Source organism: Xiphophorus maculatus, chromosome 23, assembly GCF_002775205.1.
Source record: "Xiphophorus maculatus strain JP 163 A chromosome 23, X_maculatus-5.0-male, whole genome shotgun sequence".
In the NCBI taxonomy this organism is placed as follows: Eukaryota; Metazoa; Chordata; class Actinopteri; order Cyprinodontiformes; family Poeciliidae; genus Xiphophorus; species Xiphophorus maculatus.
The window spans coordinates 16,186,412-16,212,934 of NC_036465.1; the positions used below are offsets into that span (position 1 = coordinate 16,186,412).

General features: G+C 37.4%; 2 protein-coding genes across 4 annotated transcripts in view; one reads left to right on the forward strand and one right to left on the reverse strand.

Annotated features, from left to right (window-relative positions):
- The window catches only part of dock2 (dedicator of cytokinesis 2), a 104,241-nt gene that overhangs the window by 47,693 nt on the left and 30,025 nt on the right, over positions 1–26,523 (forward strand). The window lies entirely within an intron of this gene.
- On the reverse strand, positions 442–26,417 carry fam196b (family with sequence similarity 196 member B). Of its 3 annotated transcripts, XM_023328735.1 has the most exons (4): positions 26,284–26,417; positions 10,607–12,453; positions 7,150–7,224; positions 442–2,293 (listed from the first exon to the last, which is right to left on the reverse strand). In XM_023328735.1, exons 2-4 carry the CDS (start codon positions 12,115–12,117, stop codon positions 2,110–2,112), a joined length of 1,770 nt encoding a protein of 589 aa, XP_023184503.1. In that variant the 5' UTR covers positions 12,118–12,453; positions 26,284–26,417; the 3' UTR covers positions 442–2,109. The 3 variants fall into 3 exon arrangements, with proteins under 3 accessions (XP_023184503.1, XP_023184504.1, XP_023184505.1); XM_023328736.1 differs by lacking the exon at positions 7,150–7,224; XM_023328737.1 differs by lacking the exons at positions 442–2,293; positions 7,150–7,224 and adding an exon at positions 9,064–9,313.

Consider the following 26,523-nt stretch of genomic DNA (forward strand, 5'->3'; position numbering starts at 1 on the left):
AGATACAAGGTTCCTACACAGTCTGGAAGAAACTGGAAACAGTGAAATTTCCTAATAGAAAAACAAAGAGTGAAAAAAATCTTTATATTTCTCCATATCCATTGTCTAAATTTGTCATCTGTCCATCTGTTCATCCATCGGTTTTATGTTAAAAGCCTGCCCTATCTTTCAGGACTTTATTATGAACTTTGTTGTAATAGTTTAACAAATAAAGTCAGTACTCTAGATATTTTAGACCAGAAAAGTATAGAATACTGATGTCAATGGAATGGTGTAGATTATATATTATAAATTGGCTCTACATATATTTATAAAGGATGGCTTCTTATTGTTTTGTGTGAATGTTTACCTGAAAAAAAATCAAAAACTCCTTTCGTCTATTTGAGGTGTAACATTAATAGCCATTCTGAAACACAAAGCATGGTCACAGCATCTTCTGTTCAAAATACACGTTTTATTGGACATACAGGTGGAAGATCAGAGGAAAGGGCTTTGCTGCAGCTCACGCACTGAAGTTACAGATTATAAAAATGCTATGACAGGGCATTCTGGATCTAGATTGGATAATTAGTAAGTGTGCTGTCATCCAGGATTCTAATTGGTGGCAACTTGTCAGCCACAGGATGCTGAAGTAGGCCTTTGTTAGATTAGTGATTATGCCCTCAATGGCTGGGGAGCAAGCATGGTACAAATTATGTGTCTGAGTGTAAGACAAAAAATAGCCCTGTTTTTACATTCATGACAGAGGATAAAACAACACAGAGCTGTTGAGGATTTTCCTACTTACGTATTTCTTCCTAGGTAGATTCTGATTCTGTTTTATTACTAAGTGTGTCATAAATTGTCAAAAAAAAAAACAACCTACAACCTCCAAATTTAACATGGAAAGTTTAACCACCTAATAATTTTTATAAATTTTGAGAAACATTTCAATTCATAAACAGGTAATCCTTTTGTACAATTTGAGTAATTCAGGAAAATTCAGACCTCAACTTTTAGTTTGACTCTTAATCTTAAATCAATGGCAGCAAATTGGCTTCAATTAAATAAATAATGAGACAGTTGTACATTATTAATGCTGGATAGGTTTTAAAAGCAAAGTGAATGATGGTGTGGATCAGAAGTGGAATAAAGATGGACTTTATGCAGGCATATGTGGGAAAGTACTTTCTTGTGATTCAGTTGGTTTATTGGAGGTGTAAGTCAGTGCTCATGAATCCGTTTCTGTGCAAGGATTTGTATGCACAGTTTGTGAAACTCCTTGGAAAAGAAATTGAGTTTGAGCAGAACAAATTTCCATTTTGGATGAAAAATAAGAGAGAGAAAGTCAATCACTCTGTCAGCCAGTGTTGACAGATTTTTTTTAATTATCTGACACAGACTTGTCAGTCTTTCAACAACTACCTGTCACATTGTCTCTTAATGTATTCTGAGTGCATTTTCCATTATGCCGTTGATCCACTGTGCAAGCGCTCTGTTTCCAGATGGGTCGTCGGCTCGTGTTCGACGACATGCCTCTAGTGATTCAAGTGTTGCTACATTCACGTTTCAGAACTTCCAAATGAATATTCCAGACCGTTTAATTCCTTGGATTAACATCAAGTCTTCTGCTTATTGCTGTGACAGCCCATTGATCTGTCCATCCGTTCAGTCAGCCAGTCAAGCCATTTGATATCAGAGGTCCCCAGTCTTTCTTAATTATCCTCTACAACTTTGGTTTAAAAACAGCATCCTTACTCTAATTTCAAGTTAGTTGAGAAATTATCCCATGAAGTCTTATTATTACTATCCCAACCGGTCCTCCTCTGTGGCTGAGGAAAAGTGTCCATGGCTATTATAGTTTATTTTCCTTTCCATCTGTGTTTATTCATCTGCATTGTTACCATTAGATTCTGTCAGGCCTTAGGATGAGCAGCTGTGGAGGGAAAAAAAATCAATTTACATGGAAACTGTTGGAAATAACATTTCAGTCTGAATCTGATAAAACTCTCAGCACATCCATATGAAAAAGTTGCTTTCCTCTGCAGCAGAATATTTTGGTTCGTATATATATAATCAATTCCCTTATACACCTGCTGCCCAGAAAGGTGTTTGTGATTTCCATGACTCTTAGAGCCACCAGAAACACTTCTTGCGCAGTTTCTTGACACGTGCCTTGGTGCTTGGGCGGCTGGAGGACAATGGAGCTGGCGTGGGCTTGGTCTGAGTTGGGGCAGGCACATCATATTCACCCTCGAGGGCCTCAATCACCCCTTGGAAGCGTCCCTCCTGCTGTCGGAAATCATGCTCCACGCTGGAGGAGGGAGGCAGAGCCAGTGGGAAAGGAAAAAAAAAAAGGTTACATTTGGATGATTCAGTATATTCAAGCTGAATTTATTTCTCAGAAAATTATATTGCAGTTAAACTGTGGAAAAATGAAAAGGATTACATGAAAGATATTAAGAGACGTAAAACAGCACAGTAAGAGAGCCTTTATGAGTTGAAAATATGGCGGCAAAATGCTGACAGTGCACTAAATAGGGTTGCAAATTGTATTTGAAATCATATGGTGCCTTTAACGTAGGATGTATGCACCTTCTGCACACACCCATGCTTTCAAGCAGGTCTTAACTCAGCACTCATTTCACGTCCAGAGTATTCTTCTGCACTTCATGCACCAGTAGATCACAGACTGGTGAGGTGAGAGTGGGAGGACAATGAAAAGGGGGACTGCAAAAGAGAAGAGGGGGACATTTGCACAATGGAGGAGCTTAAAGAAGGAGTAAGGGAGGAACTTCTTTGCTCTTCAGAAGTGTTCAAAGCAGACCCTCTTGGCCTTCTTTTTCTATGCTCTCATTCCCCCTCCCTTCTCTCATCTCTCTCTTGCGCTCTTTCTCTGATGTGTCCATTGCTGCAGGTCATAATGTAGTAGTCTATGAGCTTCCAGCTCCATTTTGGCGACGGCGTTTGTGTGTGGGCGGCTGTGTGCTGAGCCGGATTAAAGGGGTGGAGCTGAATAGGGCCTGGCATCTGGAGTTAATGAGGCACATGATGAGGCAGAGAGAGCAGATACAACTAACCATCCTTCCCTCCTCCTATATGCGAATGCCACAACACAAATACCCACTGAGAAACACTCAGCATAAAGGCAGAGATGCGCTGCTCTGCTGAACAGCATGTACGGTATACGTCCCACAGCTAAGTAATGAGGAAAAGTGATGCTGTGGGATATTTAACATAGGTAATGTGGAGTAAATAAAATCAAACCCACTGCAGAATAAGTAACATAAAATAAATTGAGGAGCACAAGTGCTAACAGAGATATGGACAAGTAAAAGCTCACCTTAAAGAGAACTTAGTGATCGAGTTAGGAAGGAGGAATAATTTAGTAGAAGAAGTTAAAGCTCTACTGGGCACAGAGGAAGTGAGATGTCTTTATAAAAATTGATATCTACAATATCCAGACTACCAATATACACAGATACTATTCATGGATGATATACCATACACAATACAAGAAGTGCACCATCAGACCAACATTTAGTTGGCCACACTATATCATGAGTCATTTTGCTGTTCAGAAATTAAACCATATATTCTTATGCAGTACAAAAACTTCTAGAAACCCACTGTGTTCTAGAACTACTGTACAGAAATAGTAAACTGGATGAAACAGATCAAGATCTGCCAGTTCCTTTGCTACAACATAGGAGCTGATAAATCATGCTAATTGCAACATTAGTACTTTAGCTTGTTGTGATTATTTGACTCTAAACTAAAAAGCTCTTTAATTTCTTTGAAAATGAGCAGGGTGTCATGCTTTCCTTTGACAGAGGAAAAAGAGGAAAACATAAACTTTTAGAGCTTTATTATTATAATACTCCTTTAATTGGCATTTCTTTTTTGCACATCATTAATCTTGTTTTGCCCTGAAAAACTGCTTTGGCAGTGGGTCAGTTTGTCCATTTAATCAGTCCTAACAACTTTAAAACCACATCAATGGTAACATTAATAAATTTCAACATTTGAATGTTTTAGATAATTTAGAGAAGTGTTATGTAGGAGCTGATGTGTGACTTCATAGCGATTTTAACCAAACAAACCTTTGCTATGATGCAAAGGAGAGAGTTTGAGCTGGACACAACATATCCACATTTTGAGATTCTTATTTTATTATGTCAAAAAATCATGTTATAATCCATTTTTATCCATCAGTTTTTACGTACTAATTATGTATTTTATTTTTATTCATCTGAAATAATATCCAACAAGCTGAATAGAGAATCCACATTATTCCGTCACACATTAAGGAGATGAAAACATGAAGCTTTTTCTCCACTGACTCTGGTCCCTGTAACTACACATAAGCAATGAAAATCATTGAAGGCACTTCATTTATGAGCGAATCATCAGGATGAATCTGAGATTTGTGCTTCACTGGAACTACAAGCGCCACTTCAGCCATTGTTTAGAAATCGGAGAATAGTTCCCCAACTAACAGAATCAGAAGTCTGTAAGACTCGCTAAACAAGGATTTTTCTGATCCAGTAAGGAAATCCCACAAACTGCAGCGATAGTTCACCTGCGCCTCGGGAACTTCAGTAGTAATTAATTTGATTTGACCATCCCTGCCCACTTTCGGGGTGCCACTCTGCTTAATCCAAACATAACCAGGGTTGGAGTACAATTGGAACTTGTGAGGTGGATTTATTGTACACCTCTAACGTGTCTTCCTTCTTTATAGTCATACTTATTAAATTAGAATATGCCTTTCATCGAGGCTTGCTTGTCATTTCTAGGGAACATTTAGGAAAAAAATCCTTAAACGGGTATTAAACATAATTTTCATTAAGCTTATATTGGTGTATTGACAAATTTTTTATTGGTCTGATGTAATATTCTAATCTTAAATGCCGTGTTGCTTGAGAAATTCTGGAAAAATCTTAAATATTTAGCAGTTTGGTTGAAGTAAGGGTTAACAGGTTTATGCTTCAGGTGTATAGATATACATAATTTATGTTTCCGCAGTACTTTACCGCTGAAGAAGAAGAAAGTGACAGTAAAACTTTGGTAGGTTTGGAGAAGAGCTTATATATTACATGTGTATTTATGCTTCTAAAGCTACGGGTGAGATTGATTGTTTCTAAAAAAAAGTTTTCTCACATCATAAAGATTCATAAGAACTGACAGCTGTAAATGATCTCCTTTAGTCCATGTCAAAACCCTATTTTTGCCCAATGCAAATCATATAGATCAATGTCCCAGACACAAGTTATTTTCTGCTTGTAGGTGTATTCTGCTATGTACTTTTCTTTTTGCTCTGAATTTACTAGCTGCTACTGTCTTCTCAAATAAATTGCACATTTAACTTTTTAAAAATAGGAAAGTGCATTTCTTTCTCTGAAATAAAAAAACACCTATTAATAATAATGAATACCAAGGAAAAAATAGTCATTGGGCATATGACAAAATTTTTCATATGTTTCTAACTAAAGTGACTTGTTGTCTCTTTCTTGAATTGATCAGCGTTTACATACCTTAAATTTGTGTGTCTACAAGCGAAGTGGAACTGAAGAAGAAATTAAACATATTAAAAGATATTTGAAGCTTTGATTTTCAAGAACTCACCTGCTTAATATTACATACTGTATGTTCTATACTTGGTGGACGTTTTGAGACAGACCAATCAGCTAAGCAGATATAACAACAACCAAATTTTTTTGTGTTTTTAAGCAGTAATTTCTTATGACATATTTATTTATTTTTTCAATGTTTTCTTAAGTGGACTGTGCGCTCAGTGCATTTAGCAGTTTCCTAAGAGCTGTTTTCCCGACCTTTTTATGCGGTTTTATCAAATTTATTACCATTTCACTGTCTGTGAAAATGCTTCTGGAAGTTGTGATTAAATTTGCCTACGAAAGCTTTTTGTGTGTTTTCCATTAAAATGAAATGTGTCGTTTAAAGTGCAGTCACATCCTAATTTATGTTCAAAAGATGTTGGTTAGTCTTTCTGATACTTAAATGTTCTGTCTTGGTTGAGGAAATTAAGCCAGCAAAATACACTTTTATGTTTGAGGGAAAAAAAGAAACCTAAACTGTAGCTGTCTTGGAGAAGTTAATGGTTTCAATTATATTTATTGCTAATTAAACCATTATTTTATCACCAAGTAATTCATTTACAAATTCTCCAAGGTCAAGTATGTTTTATCGTATTTCTAATTGTATAATAAATATGTCTTATCTAATGTAGCTCAGATGTCTAATGGTATATCCATACCATATAACTGTCCATTCCCCTATTGCTAATTATGACTGACTGGGAAAAAGGATTCTGCTGCAGCTAAAGATCAAAATGAATAAAAAAAATATGAACAGAGAAAGGAAATCAGTGATAAAGAAGCTATTTTGAAAAAGGAAAAAAAATGTAAGAAAAACGACCTACACTGCCTTGATGTAAATGGTTCACAAAATCAAATACAATACAGAAACAAAAGTGTTCAGACACGTGCCTTTGCAATCAGGGTTAGGCACATAATGAAATGGATAAAGCACATTTGTAAAAACACAAAGATAATTTGTGCTCTAAGTCCTAAAGGGGATCCAGGCCTGCAAGTAAACTGTTCTTTTGATTGCAAACTAGGTGCAATCAAAAGAAGCCTGTTGTGATTCTGTAAATATATTGGTGTCAAGAGCGCCCCAAAGATGAACAGATGGAATAATGTTCATTATAAAATATGTGAATGAAAAATAAGATTTGATGGAGGTGAAGGGAGATCAAAACACAGAAGATGTTAATGAGCAGCTTCAGAAATTACATAGAACAATTATTTTACTTCGGTAATTGAGTTACATATTTTATCGCTGTAGATGAAAAGATGCATCTTTTATATCCCTCCATATTTTGCCTTTATCCACAAAACTTGTTTTTCTGGATAAAATATCTGCCTCTAATGCACAGCTTGCATTCTTTGAGTAGCACTTTAGTGAATTCGTGACTTTTTCTCTTGTTTCTGAAAGTTAGAACTTAATTAGTCATATGAATGCAATGAGACACTGGAGAGGGATGAGTAGTGAAGAATTAAAAAGCTAAAATAAAAACTTTCAGGTAATTTTGAGTTATCTGTCCTTGGAATATAATATATGTTCAGTTCATTGATTTGTATTGGTTACCTGTAAATGATGCAGGCTGTCTTCTGGCAGGTGGGGCAGTTGTTTATGTCTTGGCCAGTTCTGTATGAGCTGCGACTGCAGAAACAACACGTCAACACACATAAACACATGGAAAAAGAACCATGAAGCATGCTGTGTTTGACAATGGTAAACTGTTTTTCCTGCAGTGTTTTCCTATTTAAGTTTAGACTATACTGTCTAGCGCTGTCTTGAGTATTTTCGAGTGCTGCTAAAACGTTTTTTGAATTGGAGAACCTTTATGAATCAATTGGCAAAATGAAAACATGATAAAGCCTTTTGACTATCTTGCTCATATTGATGACACTGACACTTTCACCTATATGAATAGGTGCTTTTGATGAATGAGCTATCCATTTTGAGAAAGTCACACACTTTTGTAGGTTATAAACTAGGCTTGCAGTTTGTACTATTTTAAGAAATGCAATATCTGTTGTGCAAATTTTAATAGTAACCATTTCGGCGTAAATGTTTAGCACTCAAACTGTCTATGATTGCCGTTGTGTGGCAAAGTAATTATTAGCTGGTCAGTTTAGAATAAAGGGACAGCTGTTTTACTACTTTAGTCACTTTTTTTTTTTTTTGCCAGTTTGTTGATTCTTGCGTTGTGTGTGAATTGTGAGACAGTTATTTTTTGTTTTTGGGCATGTGCACCGACTGATGGCACCCTTTGAATTTTGTTGTCCTTGTGACAATGACAATAAAGATTTATCTTATCTTATCTACAAGCATACAGAATGTTGAGGTGAGAAAATTTTCATCGGTGCAGACTGTCACTGTGTTAAAGAAAATAACAATAGTACCAAGTAACTGGTAACACAAATAATTTTGAGGCAGTGGCTCTTTTGTGTGTCATTAATGTATTGTTCAGACCATTGTATATTTTGGCATGTTCTAAAATATATGTGACAGCCTGTGTTATTTGTGATTGTTACATATGCTATAGTTTCAGAAAAGTTTGAAAAATTGCAAAGCTGCAATCCCTCCCACCGTCCACAGTTTTCACCCCCCTGTCATGTTTTGCAACAGATATTTACAGCATGATTCTTTCAAGCCTTCACATGTTGCTGCAGCAGACCTGAATGGTCTAAGCAACCCCCAACTAATGTGACATGCTGCAAAGTCCTACAATGTTTAAAATGGGGTGTAGTTGGGTCATTTGCTCCATTGGTTGGCCACTGGTGCCTATAACGTAACTTATAAAAGCCTAACGCTGCACTTCTTTATGCTGTCTTTTAATGCAATGCAGATGAACAAAATGGTGATGGTGGTATGAAGTAGGTTATGCTATCATGAGCTTGATGAAGATTAACACATTTTTCATTAATTTATCATCACTATTACATTGTCAAGACTGCTCATGTCCTAGTTCTTATTACTTCCTATGATAAATATTTAATTCATTGGTATTGGCAATATAATTGGAATTATTAAATAACTGAAAACAATGGGATGGTAGGTCTAGGCACTCCAACTATGTTTTTTAGAATATTGGTAGATCTTGTCTCAAGATTAACAAATGACACAAACATAAAATGCAGATCTTAATTTATTTTTGTTTTTAAAGTTGTTAGATCAATCTAAAAATACAAAATCAAAGAATTAAACCTAAAAAAAATATTTAAATATCATCACGCAAACTCCTGTGTTACCAAGTGTAAACAAGGACACAGAGGCATAGAGTGTGAGAATTTGTTAAGCTGATGATCACTGCCATGTAATTAAAAGAGTTTGTTTTGCTGAGATGCTTTGGTTGGCCTTTGGTTGAACTGATTAGATGAAAGAGTAGCTGATTTATGTTGATAAAATTGACTTTTTAATTACAGTTATGTTGCAAGAAACAGCGTCACTGGTATCATTTTTCTCCCAACAACCTTTTATCAAAGGCAACTGCACTGAAGTATTTGCTTTAGGAAAGAAAATAGTACATGAAGCAGAACACAGCAGTAACCTTTAAGCTCAAATGACGCTTTTATCACAGTAGTCCACTTGCAGTGCTGTCACTGCTGGTGCTGCAACAGATAGACACAGACCCTCCAACATGGTGGTTCTGCTCGGTTGTTCATGTCTATCTGACTCTCAGTTCTCTCCCTTTGTGTCCCACTGGCTCCCATCGTTCTGTCTCAGTCTGCCTGCTAATCTCAAACTTAACCAAACACACACACACACACACACACAGACACACCGTGGTGCACCGATTCATGATATTAGACAGGGCAAGACAGCTTAAACACTAGGTTTAGGAGTCTTATTGTGCAGCTTAATCATTAATTGCAGGGCAATCTTATAAGGATTAGTCTTGGGAGTAACCCATCTGTTAACCAGAAGGACATGTAATGAAAATGGCCTAAGTACATGTAAAGGTGAAGATGTAGCCATTTCAGCAGTTGATGATTTCAAAGAAGATTGGTCAGGACCAAATGTAGATTTACGTAGAATAGTGATCTTTCAAATTAGAGACTGATTTGACCTTAAGTTCCCTCAAGATAAATTTGCTTCTTTTTAAAACACTGTGCTAAGATTGTACTATGGAAATGAGACACAGGTGAACATAGCTGAACAATTCATTGAACACACAATTTGCTCAATGAATGTACATAATTCAGTGTCTACATTTAATCTTCCAATAGAAGTGGTATCCAATAGCAACTCAATAAATTCTCATTCTATCCTATGGCAGATGGTAAAGAGGCTAAATTGAATAGAAGTAAAGTTATTCACAGCTTTGAGACGGAGATGTGCTTCAATTGTGGAACTGTGAAAATGCAGATGAGGAAAAAACTGACACTAAGAATGAAGTGGAGTAAAATGTTGAGGTGGAAGATAAACATAGTGCATGAAGCAATTTGAACAGCAGGGATCAGGAATTTGCAGATAAACAGGAAGGGATTATGGTGCTTTGCTGGAGAATCATTGCTGCTCTAAATGGTGAATAAAATGAAAGAACAAGGGAGAAGGATGCTAATATTGACTAAAGGTAAACAAGTAAGTGATTCTGCAAGATTGCTTCAGACATTTAACTTGTGCATGTGCATACACATACACACACATATTGTCTATTCTTTACAGACTTAAAATTTTAAAAGCTATTACAAAAACTGGAAAGCCCGACGGTATAAATTGCCATAAAAACTCAAATATACTCTCTTCTCAATCTTTTGCTCTCCCTTGACAATATATGTGCCTCCTATATTTACTCTTTTATCACTCTACCCCACTCTTGCTTGAGCACTCACTCTTGCAGTGAATTCCTTTCATTTTTTCTTTTTCTCTATTATTGACTCCATCTCTTCCTTTTTCCCCTTTCTTTTTTATTTCCCAATCTTTATGCATTTTTGCCCTCTATTTCCTTTTGCTCTTCTTTTTAACTTTTTTTTTTACATTTTCCTTATCTCTCCCTTCTCCTTGCTGTGTATTTTTAAAGCCTCATTGCACTCACCCTTCGGTTAAAGCTTTGCTCTTCTCCAGGTCTTGAATCACATTGAGAAGCACCTTAATCTTCTCCTGATTGGACAGAAGGTTCTCCTCCACATTTTGTAGCTGCCTCTCCAGCCCAGGTGGCACATTCACTGCCTGTCCATCTACAAGTCCTCCTGGTGCCCCGTTACATTGTGCTTTCATATGAGTCTTACAAGGCAGAGTGTTGTCATCAAACGATTTGCTCTTCTGCTTTGTGTCCTTGAATTTCATTCGCTCTGTGGATTGCTTGGGTGACTTTGTGGCCTCTTGGTTTTTGGTGTGTGCTGCAGGTGTGGTTGGTTTAGAATGGGTGGCTTTAGGAGAGTGTTTTGAGTCACTGAGAGGGGAAGGCAGTTGAGACTTAGAAATGTTGCAGACTGATTCATCGGTTTTTTGGATTTGACCCTCATTGTGATTTTGCTTGTCTGTTGGATGTTTTTGGTTCGCCTCTGCATTTTGTGTGAGTGCTGACGTTCTGTCTGTGTTGGAGTGTGTGTGTGCTTCTGATGTTTGTGTGGCTGAGTCCTTGTAACAGGTAAAGTCTGCTGAATGTGGCCTTGTCTGCAGCTTTGAGTCTTTTGTTTGGTTATGAGTATGTGCCGTGTGGTTAAACTGTGAACTGTGTGTTTTTGGCATGGTGTGGGGCAGCTGGGGTATTTGAGCAGTCTTTGCTGATGTGGGCTGAAGTGGGTTGGCTCTGTCTGTGCTTTTGGAGCAAGACTGAGAACTCAGAGCAGCAGATGCTTTTCTTGACTGGGTGGGGGCTACAGATGTTTTTCGTGGTGGATTAGGTAAAGTTTGACTTGCTGTTATTTGATTGACTGTTCTCCTGCGACATGCGCCTGTGCACTGTGTAATCTGCGACCGTCTCCTCCCACACGTCACACATAGACGTTGTGGCGAGGTTGCCATTGTTCGACAGGGCCGAGGTGTGGTGGCGTGTGCAGCTGAACAAACACTTGCTGTCTTTAACACCGAGCGATGGCCTTCCCCTCGCAGAGATTGCACCCTTCTCTTTTCCTGGGCTGGCTCCTTGCTTTCTGTAGATTCACTGCAAACTCCTCCCACCAAATCTGAAGCTACTACACTCCCATTTATATACCGAGTTGTCCTTTTATCTTTTTTGTCCTTCGGGTTTGTTTGTATAGTCCTGATCTGGCAATAAACTCCACTGCCCGACCCTTGTGACCCCATGTCGTCCTGCGTAAGGCTGTTGATTTCGTTCTGAGACGTCTCTTTGGACACCGGCAGGTTCTTGCTGTCACTTCTGATAGCTCCTCCTGTGTTCGCTGCCAGTGCTTGTTCTGTCGCCATTGTGAGGGACTGATGCGTGGTGGTCTGTTGGCTGCCGTGTTGTTTGATAGAGGGTAGAGTCCGCAGTCTGGGAGATGTCTGCACCCCAATGCTGCAAAGTGGACCCCATCGCCCCCCAGCCAGAGGAACTCCCAGCGCAGGCACCGGATTAGTTGGATCTGCCACTCTCCTGCCCATGCTCCTCTGTAGGTTGGCTCAGCCCCCGGAGGAGCTGAAAGGGATGGAGGCAAGCGGCGACATCAGCCAGCCTCTGCAAGGTTATATCCAACAGAAAGGGAAGACGTTCCAGCTTTTGTTTACCAAAATAAATCTGAGTGTTGCAGTGGCAGATGAAAAGAGCTCTGTATAGAAGTTGTTGACAGGAATTCAACATCCAATAAACTCTGGGGATTCTTTCATTATTGATCTCCTTAGAAGTTTAGTCAACTCTGAGTGGACATCTCTGTCAGGGTATTTCTCGCTTTCTGACCAATGACCTGCAGGTGATGACTTCTTTGGGCATTCCAGATAGTTCTAAGCAGAAAAGAAAGAGAGAGAGAAAGGAAATAAATGAGCGAAATAAAAGAAAGGACAGAGGTAATGAATGGTAAGACTGGCAAGAATATATAGACATTAGGCACCATATAAAAGCTTCAACTACGACTGAATGCTCCCACTGACCAGATCAATAGAAGTCTATCAAGTTTTTATAACCCAGGAGGAGAGTTGCATTTACAGTTTTAAATTTTTACATTTAATTTGAGAAAACGTGTAGATTTTCTTGAAATACTTCAAAAGTTGCAGTGCATTTCTGGTGGTTACAAACATGCTTGATTCCTTCATAAATCTGACAAACATTTTCCTATGGATGTTGGTGCAGTCTTTGAGCTGTGTGCTGCTTGCAATATACAACATCAAATATGGATTAGAAAATAAGAGATTCACAATCATCCCCTGCCTCTGTTCCTCTTTATGTAAATTTATTTGTGTGTTTTCATATTCATGACTGAGTATGTGCATGTTTTTCTTAATCCTAGTTTTTACTCTAACAAAGCAAATTATAAAGTGGAGTCTTTTTTTTAATCAATTATTAGTTAAATTACAAAGATTAAAATAAATAGGGAATAGAGCTTCAATAATTATTTTTATGGCTTAAGTTGTACCTCTAAATATGTATGTGGTGCTTATGGAAAAAATCGGTAATCTGAAATGGTCAAGGACAAGTAACTGTCTGTTTAGGAACCCCCAAAATGTGCTGGTGATGATAGTTTTCTGGGTTTCAGTCTTATAGAGATTTCCTTTGCCTTTCTGATATGAATTAAACAAAGTATTGAGGGAAAATTAATTTATCTTTAGAGTAGTCAATACTTATAGCAGCATAACACCCACTAAGGTATAGATTCAAGTCACTATAACCATCAGCTGGAGTTCATAAGCAGACGTCAATGTTTCCGGATCCTCTTTTTCACAATAGGATGGTCAGTTTAAATCTCGAAAGTTTTTACTTTGTTCAGGCCAAAAAAAGCAAACATAAGCTATTCAAACACTATTTGTGTTTGTGTTCAGGAACCTTCCATCCATGGGGATGATTCATCCATTATCTATACCTGCTTATCCCCTCTGGGTCGTAGGACAGCTGGTGCCTATCCCATAGTCAGTAGGGAGAACACACATACTGTAGGCACCAGTACAACATGCAAACTCCATACAGAAAGACCGCAAGCCAGGATTTGAACCCAGGACCTTTCTTGCCCACAAGGCAACAGTGCAGCCAATTGCTCAACTGTGCAGGAACATTGATTATTTAAAAACTGCATTTAGAGAGCTAACAATATGAATTATTGCAGTCTTCTGAAAGGTAACTCAGATTTGTGTGGGGCCACATTGTATAATAGAACTGGAGAAAATATATTAGCTTTCTTACCATAAACTAATTGAGAAAACAAATGGAGGTCATTTGACTGTCCATATTGAATTGGTTCTGTATTTAAGAGCATTGGATAGTGATTGAAACCTAATTGTTTCGAGAGCTTTCATTTGGGTTAATTGAATCATGGTGTTAGACAAATGTAGGTCTTAGTATAATTGGCAATTTAGAACATTAGTTTTCTTACTCTGTATAAAATAAAATCCTAATTACATTTAAGATGTATTCAAATTTATGATCGAAAACAAATCCCCTTTGTTGTGTGTCTCCTCTGATCATTGCATATCAAACAATTGCAATTTTTAGGGAAAAAAAATCATTTCATTAAAGAACTAAAGAGTACTAAAAAAAATTCTCTTATTATTTACTTAGGATCATGATTATTTATTTTCTAATGAACAAAATTGCCACATTGACTCATTTTGCTCAGCATTAGGATCACTAGGACTGAGCATAGAAGTGTTTCTTAAATGTTCTGAAAGTCTATGTTGCTGAGAAAATGAGGACAGGTTTCAAGAAAGATCTTTTGCACAGTGCCTGGCACTATGCACATGTTTGTAAAAGACAAGAAAGGAGATCAACCAAGAGAGAGAAAGAACACCAGACAAGTAATTGTTGAGTCGCAAGTTTTAAAAGGACTGTCTTAGTTCAGGACAAATATTCTCTTTTTGAGAAGATTGCTCTTGAAGAGGAGCTACATACAGACCTAAATATTTAGTTTGGAATTGTTACATTTATAAATGTATGGTTGACATGGTAAAGATGTCACTTTGGAAAGTGAACTCTTATTTTTTTCTCTCTTGTGACAGGCTAAATTACTCACGTTACTTGCTAAATAACCCAAATCATTCCAGTTAATTTTTGACTGTGTAGATTTACAACAGCAAACCATAGTTATCCAGATTGTGTGGCTTTTAGTACTTTTGAGATGTTTATTCCACCAACGATAGTCTTTTCATGAAGACAAGAGTTGCTTTGGCACAACATTATGATTTAATAATGATATGCAGAAGAGATTTGTTGATTCCTCCTTAAACTGGGGAGCTGTGCTGTTAGAGGAAATGGAACATTAATAGCTGGTATATTATTACTTTAATCAAAGTGCTGGAAGATAAAGTAATAAAAACGCATCAATAGCATTTTCCGAAATTATGAGCACAACTTTAAGAGACTGAAGTTGTGCTGATCCTTCATCTCATCTGAAGGATCAGATGAGATGATCTGTCTGGGAACAGACAGATGGAAACATATGATGTAAGCTAAAGAAGAGAAAGGACTCAGATTTATTACATTTTGTCCAACTTCAAAAGCAACACTCACAGAAGCAGAAACTTAGAGGCATTTTTTTGGTTATTTATATATTAACCTCCCTCAGACATTATTATAAAGTAGAAGGAGAGCTCAAACTACTTATTTGTTTGAAGTCATTTGAAATTCAGCCTTGCAAATCAGTGGTGCAGAGTCTTAGTCTTACTGCAGATAACTTAAAAATGATGCAATATTTGTATGAATGTTAATGGATTTCTGGGTTCGACCAACAGTGTTTCTGTATCCTAACAATATCTCAAACAGGTAATGTTTGATGTTAAATTTGCAGGTGCATCCTGTGAATTAAAAAAATAGCTTGTTTTATGCAACATCGTGAAACATTACAGCAGAGATGCTCAGTTTATAGAGCTAATAAAGAAGCAGTATAATATTTTTAAACTAAGGACATAAATTGATGCTATGACAAAAACAACACATTATGTAATTATACATATAATACATAATAGATGTAAATCTGTTTAGGTTTTGCAATAAGGCTAAGAAATCTCTGACAAAATGTTTTTTACATATCATAGTGGGTTTTTTTTACATTCTGTCCAATTAAAGTCAAAAGTATTAAAACATATTTAGGATTTCAATTATTAAAAAGTTAGTAAAATAAAACCTCATACAGTCACTCAGAAAAAAACAAAACAAAACATGGAAACCAGGTTATTCATTTTAAATATTTAAAATTTAAAATCAATGTACACTGCTTAATTTATTTTGTAAATAAGACAAAACAATTTTTTATTCATTGCATTTCAGTTACTGCATTACCTTAAAGTTAAATATTTTCTCTGACATTATTGAGAAAAGTACACAAACATTGTCATAAAATGAGCACAAATAACCTCAAGAAGTTTTCAAGGTCTTATAGTCAACTGTAATTACAAATATTTTTTGATTAATTGACACCACCTAACTGTCTCTGACAGCAATGAGATACTCTAATTGTTCTTATGTATTCAGAATCAGAGCCATGCACGCATCCTTCCATACCAACGCCCCGTCATGATTTCTAGAGACTCATTTGAAAGCCTGATGTCTCCACACTGTTGAACAGAATGACTTCAGGCACTTTGTTTTCCTTTTTTTTTGGCTGCAAGTGAAACAAATGTCAGATTCTTTAGGCTTTCAGTTTTCATTCAGGAGTGCAGTATTAAATATTAAAACTGAATTAATACACTTCATTGTGAATGCGTACATGCCCCAGGGGACAGCACCACAAAACAGGGAGCAGTGTAAGTTTAGATTGTGCTCAGTCTGCATTACTCTGCATCCTGTACCTGCAGATTTTCAAGAGTTGGACTAGTTGCATGTTACACTGTGGTTATTGATTCACCATCTTTCATAAAGCTGCCTGAAAGTAGTGCTTCAAGATTCTCTTTAGCTGATTAAAGCAAATCAAGGTGATTCCTGTCTAACAATAGACTGCAGAGGCTTTTGGCCAGAATACATCTTAAAAGGATACAATACATCAGTGGAGCTTAAAAGGGTGCACAAGCCAGGTTTTGTGATTTACAAAAAGACCATTGCTAATCATATGAAATTGACCTCCCTGACCAATTTCTGTTTATTTTCATAATTTTTAGAGAAACCTCCAGTTTTTGACATTTCCCAACATTTTTAAATAGTTTGTTTTTTAAGAGTTCTATGGTATCTATTTTGAATACTAATTTGTTTTCACTGATAACTTTGTACAATCATGTCATCTTAATTTTCTTGTAACCTCACTGCAAATTATGACTTAAGCTAAATAGTTATTACAAGTTATTCAAATTCACCATAATTAATTTTATATGTGTAAACAGACAATCTAATTCAACCAATAGTATTTGTTTCATTGCTATGTGTCCAGAATATTTTTTTTTTGCCTATTCCGGTTTTTTTTTTGCAATTTCCCCAGAACAGATTTAAGTTATGGTTTGATTGTACAGGGCCACAATGAAGGTGAGAACCTTGAAAACAATCACATCACTTTTGAGATCTACTGTAGAAAGATTTGTTTTCTTATTTGTTTACTAAGCAATCCAAAACTACTGCGTGGATGAGCTAAGGTCTGAGATGTGATGCTTGCCAGTAACAATTTGCAGATGATGTTTATCCAGCCGGAAAAAGACGATGATTGCTAACAGAAGAAGGCTTTGTTTGCGTACTAGAAAGAAAAGGGACAGGTGTGTTAAAATATAGCTACAAGTTTGTGTTTCATCTTGATTATATGAATGGGTAACTGTTTTGTAAGACTTAGCTTAACTCAGTCAAATTTAATTTTTTTCACTGCTTTTTTCGTTGCTTCGGCAGTTTCAGGAGAGCGGAGCCCTTTCTTCCGCAAAGTTTCACCTCCCTTTTCTCTTTCTGTGTTTTCAGTCAGACCGTGTGTGTGCGCCCGTTTGTTTTTATGTGTCTGTCTCAAGTCTCACTCTTCACCTCCGACCTGAGGGCTGTCAGGCAGAAAGAGACACCATGTCCTCAGAAATCAGTGTTCATTTCTGTCATTCTCCAGCTTTCTACCTGTGACTCCTTTAAGTCCCATTAGATAACCCCCGATCCTCCTGTCACTCTTTCATCATTACCTGTGTTTGTTGTCACACTTTTCCACACAACAGCCACCTTTTCCATTTCTGTCATGCTGTCTCTAATACGCTGTTTTTCTCTATCGCCTCCCTCCGTCTCTATATTTAATCTTAGTCTCTCGCCCACACTGCACCTCGTGCTGTGCTAAATGAACAGGGAGGAGAAGGGGAGGAAACACTGTCAGCTGTAGGATGAAGGTGGGCTACAGGGAGGTGAACGAGGGGAGCGAAAGGAGCTGAAAGGTGGTGGAAGGATTACAGATGAAGAACAGTCACAAACTAAGTAAACTGGGTTTATCTTTGTCAAACAAAGACATGGATCAGCATGTTTTATTAGTATGTTTTAATCCATGAGACTTGTAGTTAGCATTAAATAATACAGAGAAATTACCAGATAATAGAGATGCACAAAGGGGAAAATAATAAAAGAGAGGGAAAAAAAATCCAAGATGTGCTAGGCAGAAATCAATACACACCACAAGTATGTTTGAGCATCTGTTTCCTTCCATGCAAAATCACTCAGCCTTTAAACACCGCAGGGAGCATCTTGACAGTGCGCTGCTTTTTATGACATCGCTTTGCAAACACAATGAGTTTAATTTACCAGTTGGTGGCTTTGCATTTTTAAAGAACTGTCTACAAAACGGCCTGTGTAAGCGAGGCCCTGTGGTCTTCAAGCGTGTGTGAGCGCGCACCTACATCTTTGCAGTGGCAACAGAGCAGTGAATGCTCCAGCGAGTCGAGTCCCTCTGTCATTTCAAGGTGAGCCTCATTTTTCAACAGCCGATTGACAGGCTTTCGGCGTGTGCGTTTGTGTGTTACGGTAACTGAGATTTTGCTTTACTGCTCTGTAATCACACTGCTTCTCCCAGTAACTATCTCTCACCCACTTGCTACCAGAACAGAACAAACACAGCAAGATATTGGCCCTTTGAGACACGGTGCATGCTGCAGTTTGGGTTGTGCAGTCAATTTTTCTCCTTTATCTGGGTCGCAATTGAAAGCAACAGGGGAACTTTGTCATTTTTGCCATGTAACAGACATGGACAAATTTGATAAACTTCTGTTAAACGGCAAAAAATAAAATTTTATTGCAGCAGAACCTTGTACTTAATTATCCAGAGAAATCCAACATTTAATTTGAGTCAGTGTGTTTGTTCAGTGTGGAGAGAAAAATAAATGTTTTTTAGCAACGCTTCCAATGCCAAACATATTGTTGTCCCTGCTGTTAATACATTATGTTACTGTGGTTGTCAGTAGATTGGGATTTATTATTCTCCTTTAGCAGCTCATGCAATTGGACTATACAGACAAACAGATCTGTGTCTATTTTTCTTTATGCCATCATAGATTGTCTAGAATCCTGGATTTGGATCTGGTTTTCTGTTCTCCTTTCAACTCCCCCTACTGGGGTTTTTATAGGATTTCGATCTGGGGATTAAAATGGCCATTTGAGAAGCTTGGTTTTGTGTCTGGTGACCCATATATGTATTAATTAGGCCATATCTTTTGGGACATTATTAGCCAGTATTTGCCTGAAATTCCTGCTGCTCTTGTACGTCTCCTGGCATCGCCCTACACCACTTCTTTCATCAGTTCAGGAAGGACATTAAGTTGTGCTTGTGTTTTGATCCCTTGATGATGATTGTCTTCACTCTCCACTATGCTATATTTAATGCCCTGGATATTCTTTATTTTTCTTCTCCTGACTTTAAACAGCTCTGTAGGCAATCACTTTTTTTAGATGTGACAAAAAATTGTCAGGAAAAACTTTGTAGAGCTTCTTAACTGGATTTAATTAGAGGCATGAATGTTGAACGGCGACACTAGACAATTGGACTCATTTTAATGGCTAATTGTGGACATACCTTACTGGAGAGAAGGCTCTGATCAATTATCAAACCTTGGATTGATTGGGAGAAAGGGCAGTGGCAGCATGGGACAGCGGACCGATGTTTACCCTTTTGGAAATTTGGAGAGGTGGCAGTTCACTCTACAAGCCTTTTGTGGATCTGAATAAGGCTTACAGCCATGATCTTGTCCTCAGTTTGGTGTCCTGAAATCTAAATGTGTCCTTTTCTCAACTGGCATTTACATAGCAGCCAATCCAGTAGGACCATTAATTTTTCTTGCTGCTGATTGGCTGTACCCCCAAGAGCAGAGAAAGGGAAGACTGTAGATGTTAGGTCCTGTGTGAGGGCTAAGATGGTTTCCACTGTGCAAATGAATGCATATTGAGGTGATACAAGGCACATTAGGTGCTTGAACTACTGTATTAAAATAGGCAGTAATAGGCATTTGAGTCTCAAGTATTTGCAGATTTTAGCTATCTGCGCCCGACTGTGGTTCCTCACCCCAGCAAACACTTGCCGTCTGCTGTATGATATAATTATAGTACAAAAAGCGTCATGCATCCCTAGGTAGGTGGAAAGTAAACTTCATTTTTTCTAATTGTCCAGGAAATTGCAAGACAGTTTGACTTTTTAAAGTATATTTTCAAAGAAGCTTGGCATAAAGAGTTGTTCCACAGTAATTATAAATTGGAAACTGGTTAGAAGGTAAACAGCAACACAAACATGCCTCAACGATATGAATCCAAATCCAGTCACTCTCTGGCATTACAACCTGCCTTTAAAACATGTCCAATTATCTTGGGAGGATGTTGCAAGCTCCCTGGGATGTCACAGCACTTCTTCAGACTGTCTTAATGTAATCTGAGTCAATGATGCTGAGTTCAGAGCCCAGTGGGAGGTTCATCACTTCTAGCAGGACTTCAGGTTCAGTTCTTGACTTCGGGGTGTTGTGAGAAAAATTTGTTTCAGCAAGTGATGATAGAGCCATTTTTCAACAAGCTAAACATGTCTTCATCTTGTTCTAACAAGCATGAAGAACAAACTACAGTACTGAGAAAAATATTTATATCTCTACAGATTTCTTTAGTATTTTCTTTTTTATGATTGCTCTAATTGTGGGATAAAATGACAAACAAATGTTGGCGGGCAAAGTCACTGTCACTGAATCACATTAAGAGTTATTATCTGTATTAAGACACAGTGATATGGTGGCAAACCTTTCCAGGAATGGTTAGCCAATCAGAATTACTCTGAGCATATAAATGATTCATTAAGGAGGTAACAGAAGAACCAGTACAAAATCTAAAGCTCTATTGGCCTTGTTGCTTTAAATAAGTCAGTGTGTAAAAATATATGGATAAATACTAGATTAAAAACAAAAGAATGTCTTTGTTGTTGATTTCGTATTAATATTTTAGTATTTTATTAGCAAAATTTGTGTTTTAATTGAAAATATTGCTTATTTTGTCTATGTACAGACCCTGCAATTAACTCAATTGGCAATTTTAATCGAGTCCCAACAGGAAAACTAAATCTATATGGGAAAGATAAGGATGTGACTAAAAAGATAAGGATGCATGACTTAAAAAAACAAAAAACAAAATAATGTATCCAGGATTTTGGAAAAAGAGTATTATCCAGTCAAACATGGTGGCGGTAGTGGCATGGTCTGGGACTGCTTTGCTGCTTATGGGTTGGATAATTAGCGATAATTGATTGAGCCATGAATTTTATCCTCTATCAGAAAAACACAAAGCAAAATATGTAGCCATCCGTCAAGAACCCTGAGCTAAACTGTCTTGTGCAGGATGATGCCAATCAAAAGCACACCAGTAAGTCCCCCACTAAATCTTTAAAAAACAGAAAAAAATTAATGGCTTGATCAATGTCTGGACTTGTATCCAATTGAGATTCTGCGTAATAACCTTAAACTTGCCTTTCATGCTTGAAAACCCTGCAGTGGGGCATAAAAAGCACAAATGTTATTAGAAAATGGTGCCAAAGTTCCCTCACAGTGTGTAAATGACTCATTGCAGGATATTGCAAATAGTTCATGGCAGGTTTAGCTGCCAATGGTGGCACAAGTAGGTTCTAGATTTGGTGGGCAATTACTTCTTCACACAGAGCCAGATTGTTTTGAGCTTTTTCCCCTGAATAAATGAAAACTTGATTTAAAAATCTGTGTTTTGTATTTACTCTGGTTCTTATGCTGTCTGCTCGTGTCTTAGTGTTCAAAAGTAATGAGTATAGTTCCTGCAATAAACCCGGCTCAGCCCCATGTTTGTGTGCAACATCGTAAAGCATGTATGCTCTTGATCCTGGATCGCTGCTTGCTTTTCTTACTGTAATCGGCTGCTGATCTCGTCTGTTTTTAAGTGTTACGCTGTGGCATTTTGTTTTTCCTCACAGAAGCACAAATCTAGTAATGGTCTTTGAAAAGAATTAGGAAACCGGCTCAGCCGTTTCTGCAGCTGGTTTGTTATGCATTTTAATTGCGTCCAGCTGTATTGTGTAGTGACAGTGCACTTTAATCAGCATTTTAAGTGAAGAGCCAGATGCCATAAAAGGTTAATGTTCATATCACAAGAGCCGGCTGTCTGTGTGAAGCACAGATTGTATAATATGCAAGCATCTTTCTCTAAGACTCTTATAGTCCAAAATGCAACATAAGAAGTTAATGAGTGTTCAGAGACTCAGGTCTTCTAATCCTATTTGTCTAACAAATAAGTGAATGAGTGTGCGTACTATTGCCCCCTTATGTCTGTATGGTAATTTTCACAGTAAAATGATAAACTTCTGTGTGCATGGGGGGTTTGACATGATTTTCTTTGGTTGTTTGTTCTACTGGTATGCATAAAAGCTGAAAATAAATACAATTGCAGCTAATTAAAAAGTAAAATGTAAATCTTTCAGAAATCATTTGACTACGACAAACAGTCCAGCTGGGTGTCCTTCTAAAGATCTTGTGTATGTCTTTATATTTAGCAGCATTCATACAACAAACAACCCAGAATGACATATTGAGAGGGATTGCTTTTTGTTTTTCATATTCGCATCTGCTCAGAAATTATGCAGGGGTGAGAAATTACTGGAAAAAAACAATTTCCAATATGTTGCATATCAGACGTGATAAATAACTTGTCTATAGTCACTGAGTCCAATGTTCCAGCATAGGTCAAAGGTTAATGCTGCAATATGCTAATTCTATAATGATACACAAACAAACTCATTATCATCAGTTTTATGACAGATTCAGAGCCTTGTTTAGCCGCCTTTTATGAGATGGAATTACGAATAGAATCACTTGAAGCACTATTTCAATTGAAAAACCCTGAGAGACTCCTGACAACAAACAAAAAAGCATTTAGAAAAAGAGACCAATATTGGCAAATCCATCTAGTGGTCTGATTCATTTGTTTTGTTGCTAGCTGGAGGATTTTATGTGTTGTGTTGGTTGAGCAACAGAGCAGAGAAACAAACAAAAAGCTGAATATTTATGAGCTATTTCCAACCAAACATCCAATAATGAGAGATGAGCTTGATATAGTGAAGAAACCATTCCAGTGAGGTAATGCGGGACAACAAAATGTCCGACTTCAGGTGCACAACCAAACCACTCCCTTATCAGTGGTTAGTCAGATGTGATGAGTTTTTTTTAAAACCATACTTTTATTATTTTATTTGTTTCATCTCAACTCTCACCATTTTCACCTGCTTTCCTCCTGTTTTGTTCTCTAAGTGCTTTTCATTCTTCTCATTTTTATGATTTTGTAGCTCTGACAACTCTTGAAAATAAAACTTCTCTTAGACATCTTATCAGCAGTTTGTACCAGAGAAAAAGCTGCACAGAAACAGATTATCAGCAAATTTTGGATTTTTTCTTTGTGCTGCCTAGAAAATGACCAAAACCAGTAACACTTGATTTATTACTTTCTCTTATGCATCTATGGTGACCACAGCAGCATCTCCCCCTCATTCTTATCTTCCTGCCCTTCTGACTTCTCAGCCCTTCTCTCTTTTTCCCTGCATCTCATCTGTGTCTCGTCACTTTATCACTTCTTTCTGGCTAACAGAGCGGTTAAAGTTCTGGCAACACACACAAACACACCCCCACACATGCACTCACCATGGCACAGTTTTTTTTTATTCATCCACCTTGCCTCCCTGTCAGTCCTCTTTTAACCTCCATTTGCTCTTTCTCTCCATCATCCGTCACTCTCTGGAGAGAAGCAATGGACTGAAAGCAAATTCAGGCTTAGTGTCGTCACCTACTGATGAGGTTTGTCAGGCGTGATTTGCATTAAACTCTATTCAGATTTAAATTTCCCATTCAATCTGTTCTCTGTTATGTTTGGCAGTGTTTTATTAATAGACAGGTAGTTAACCTCTCATTTATAATTAGAAAATGTATCACTCAAGTTCAGTAACATCAGAAGTGTAATAATATTAAATACTGTTGACGTAAAACAAGTAAAAATGTGACGGAGAAACAAACTTTTTAAATATAAAAGTTTTAATTATCCTTTATCACTTATTTATTTTACTTTTTGATCTTGATCATTTTAAGAAGTGCCATTATTGGAATATCCCCATTACAGCAGAATTATAATTTTTTTTTATTTCATTTGAACTCCTCTAATCAATAATCAGCAGCTCAAGTCTATAAAAAACTTCTCTCTCTTTTTTTGGTTTTCATTTTATTAATTACATCTCAACCTCAAACCTTATTTTCTGGTCTATGAGCTTATCAAACAACAATTCACTTTTTTCAATTCGACAAAAAAATAGTTGAGGATATTTTTGATCTTTTAATTAATTAATTTTTAAAAATTTTGCTCAATTTAAAAATATTACTTCCATTAATTAGTTTTATTCCTTCACATGTTGCAGCCCTTTAAGTCAAAAATCAGTATCGGTCAAAATCAGAATCAGCAAGTTGCACCTAAAAAACAGATTTCGGCCTAAAACAATCAGATTGGGCTTGAGAACATGTTTGGTGCAACTGGACATTTTAAGAGAGATTCTGTCAGAAAATAGGAAAATTACAGCAACAGTATCAAAAGTCTCATTAGAAATTAAATGGACAAAATGAAGGAAATGTTCAGATAAAAATGTATATCCTCTGGGCAAAACTGTAAGCAGAGCTCACATTTACAGCAGAAGAGCTTGTAATTTTGTCTACTGGCGTTGGTATACTGCAGCACCATTAAACTGTGCTGGAGTAATGAACAAACAGCAGATGTTTGTACATGGAAGAGTGAAACTCGTCCAACATCAGTTTTCCTCAAAAAAAATTTCTGAGGGAGTGTTCATGTTGAAGGCATGAAAGTGAATTTGGAACTGAGCGTTTTGCAGCAATCAACACATAACTTTGGAGTAAAAGAAAAGAAGAAAAAAAAAAGAAAAACAACTTTGACAGCTCTCGAGTATTGGGGAAAATACTTCTCTTAGAGGTTTTGCAGAAGTGTGCGTCAGAGGAAATGCTGTGCAGATAAACAGATTATCAGCAAATTCTGGATTTGCACATCATGCAGTTAGACAGGAAATTTAGAACAATCGAAATAAAGCGAAGGAATCTGTCACTTTTCAGTTTCACATGGTGTTTGAACCAGTCTAGAAAATCTTGTGCTGTAAGGTTTTAGCTCATACTGTATCTGAAGCTGTTTAAAATACCTCCCCCAGCTGAGAATGTTACAGACATTTTAAGGTCACAGGTCATATATCCAGACTGCTTCTGCAGTACAATCACGTGTTATCTCATAATGTACTCATCGTCCTGTTTAAATCATTTGAGTGTGCATTTACCTTGGGTTGCCCTAACATCAACAGTAGCTGCTAAGTGCTCCAACCATAACTTGAACATTAGGATTCACTAACTAACATTAGAAGGACATAAGAAAGGAAGACACATTGCTATGACGGGGCCACATTAACCGGATTTATGTCTCCCAAGTCAAAGGCTTACCTAGACTGCACACATCGCAGACACATTAGAGTCCACGAGTGATTTTAAAGCTACACCTGCTGCCCTGACGACCAGTTCAGTGGCTTTCAATAACAATTAGGAAACACACACGCACACACACACACACACCTCCACGCATAAAGGTTTAGAATCCTCAATAAAAGCTAAAAGAAACATCATTAACATTGTAGAATAGAACATTCAAAATAAGCACCCACTGAGCGCAGCAACGCAAACAGAAACCGATGCTTTCATATGCATCAAATCCTGCTGTTTCAGATGGATGGGATTTCATTCCTACATACTTACAGTGAAGCTCAGTGTTGATGTGATCACATAACCTTCTTAATAAAAACACACTAATGCACATTTTAAACTCAACATATAGGTTTTGTAAGTATAAGTAGACCAATTCATAAACGACTAACTATAAAAACTAAACAGACACAAGTCAGACAGTATTTTCTGCTAGTTGTATAGTGCAGATTTTTTTTTTTCCTACTATTGCAGCTGCTTCCAAACAGTCCCAGTTCCCTCCATTCAAATATCCAACCAGCATCTTTAATCTTAAATGAAGTGCTCTGAAACGGGGAATATTCCCGAGAGGGTCAATACAGTCCTTGATATAAAAGTACCTTGTAAGCTTTTATGCCGTCTCTCCTCTATACACACTCCACGCCACACTTAGTAATATTCTCCAACAGCTTTCTTTGCTGTTGTTTCAGAGTCACTTACAGTTTCTTATGCTCTTCTTTGGTCAGCATGCCTTTCCTCCCTCCTTCTTGGTGCGTCTCTTTTGTAGCTGGTAGTCCTTTAGTCCTCGCCAGCGCTCTCTCCTCTTCTCTCCTGACTCTTTACTGCTCTCTATCTCTCCCCGTCTCATTCTGACGCTGCTGATCCTCGTGGAGCCCAGTGATTCTCTCCCTCCCTCCCTCCCTCCCTCCCTCCCTCTCTCTCTCTTCATCTCTACCTCTC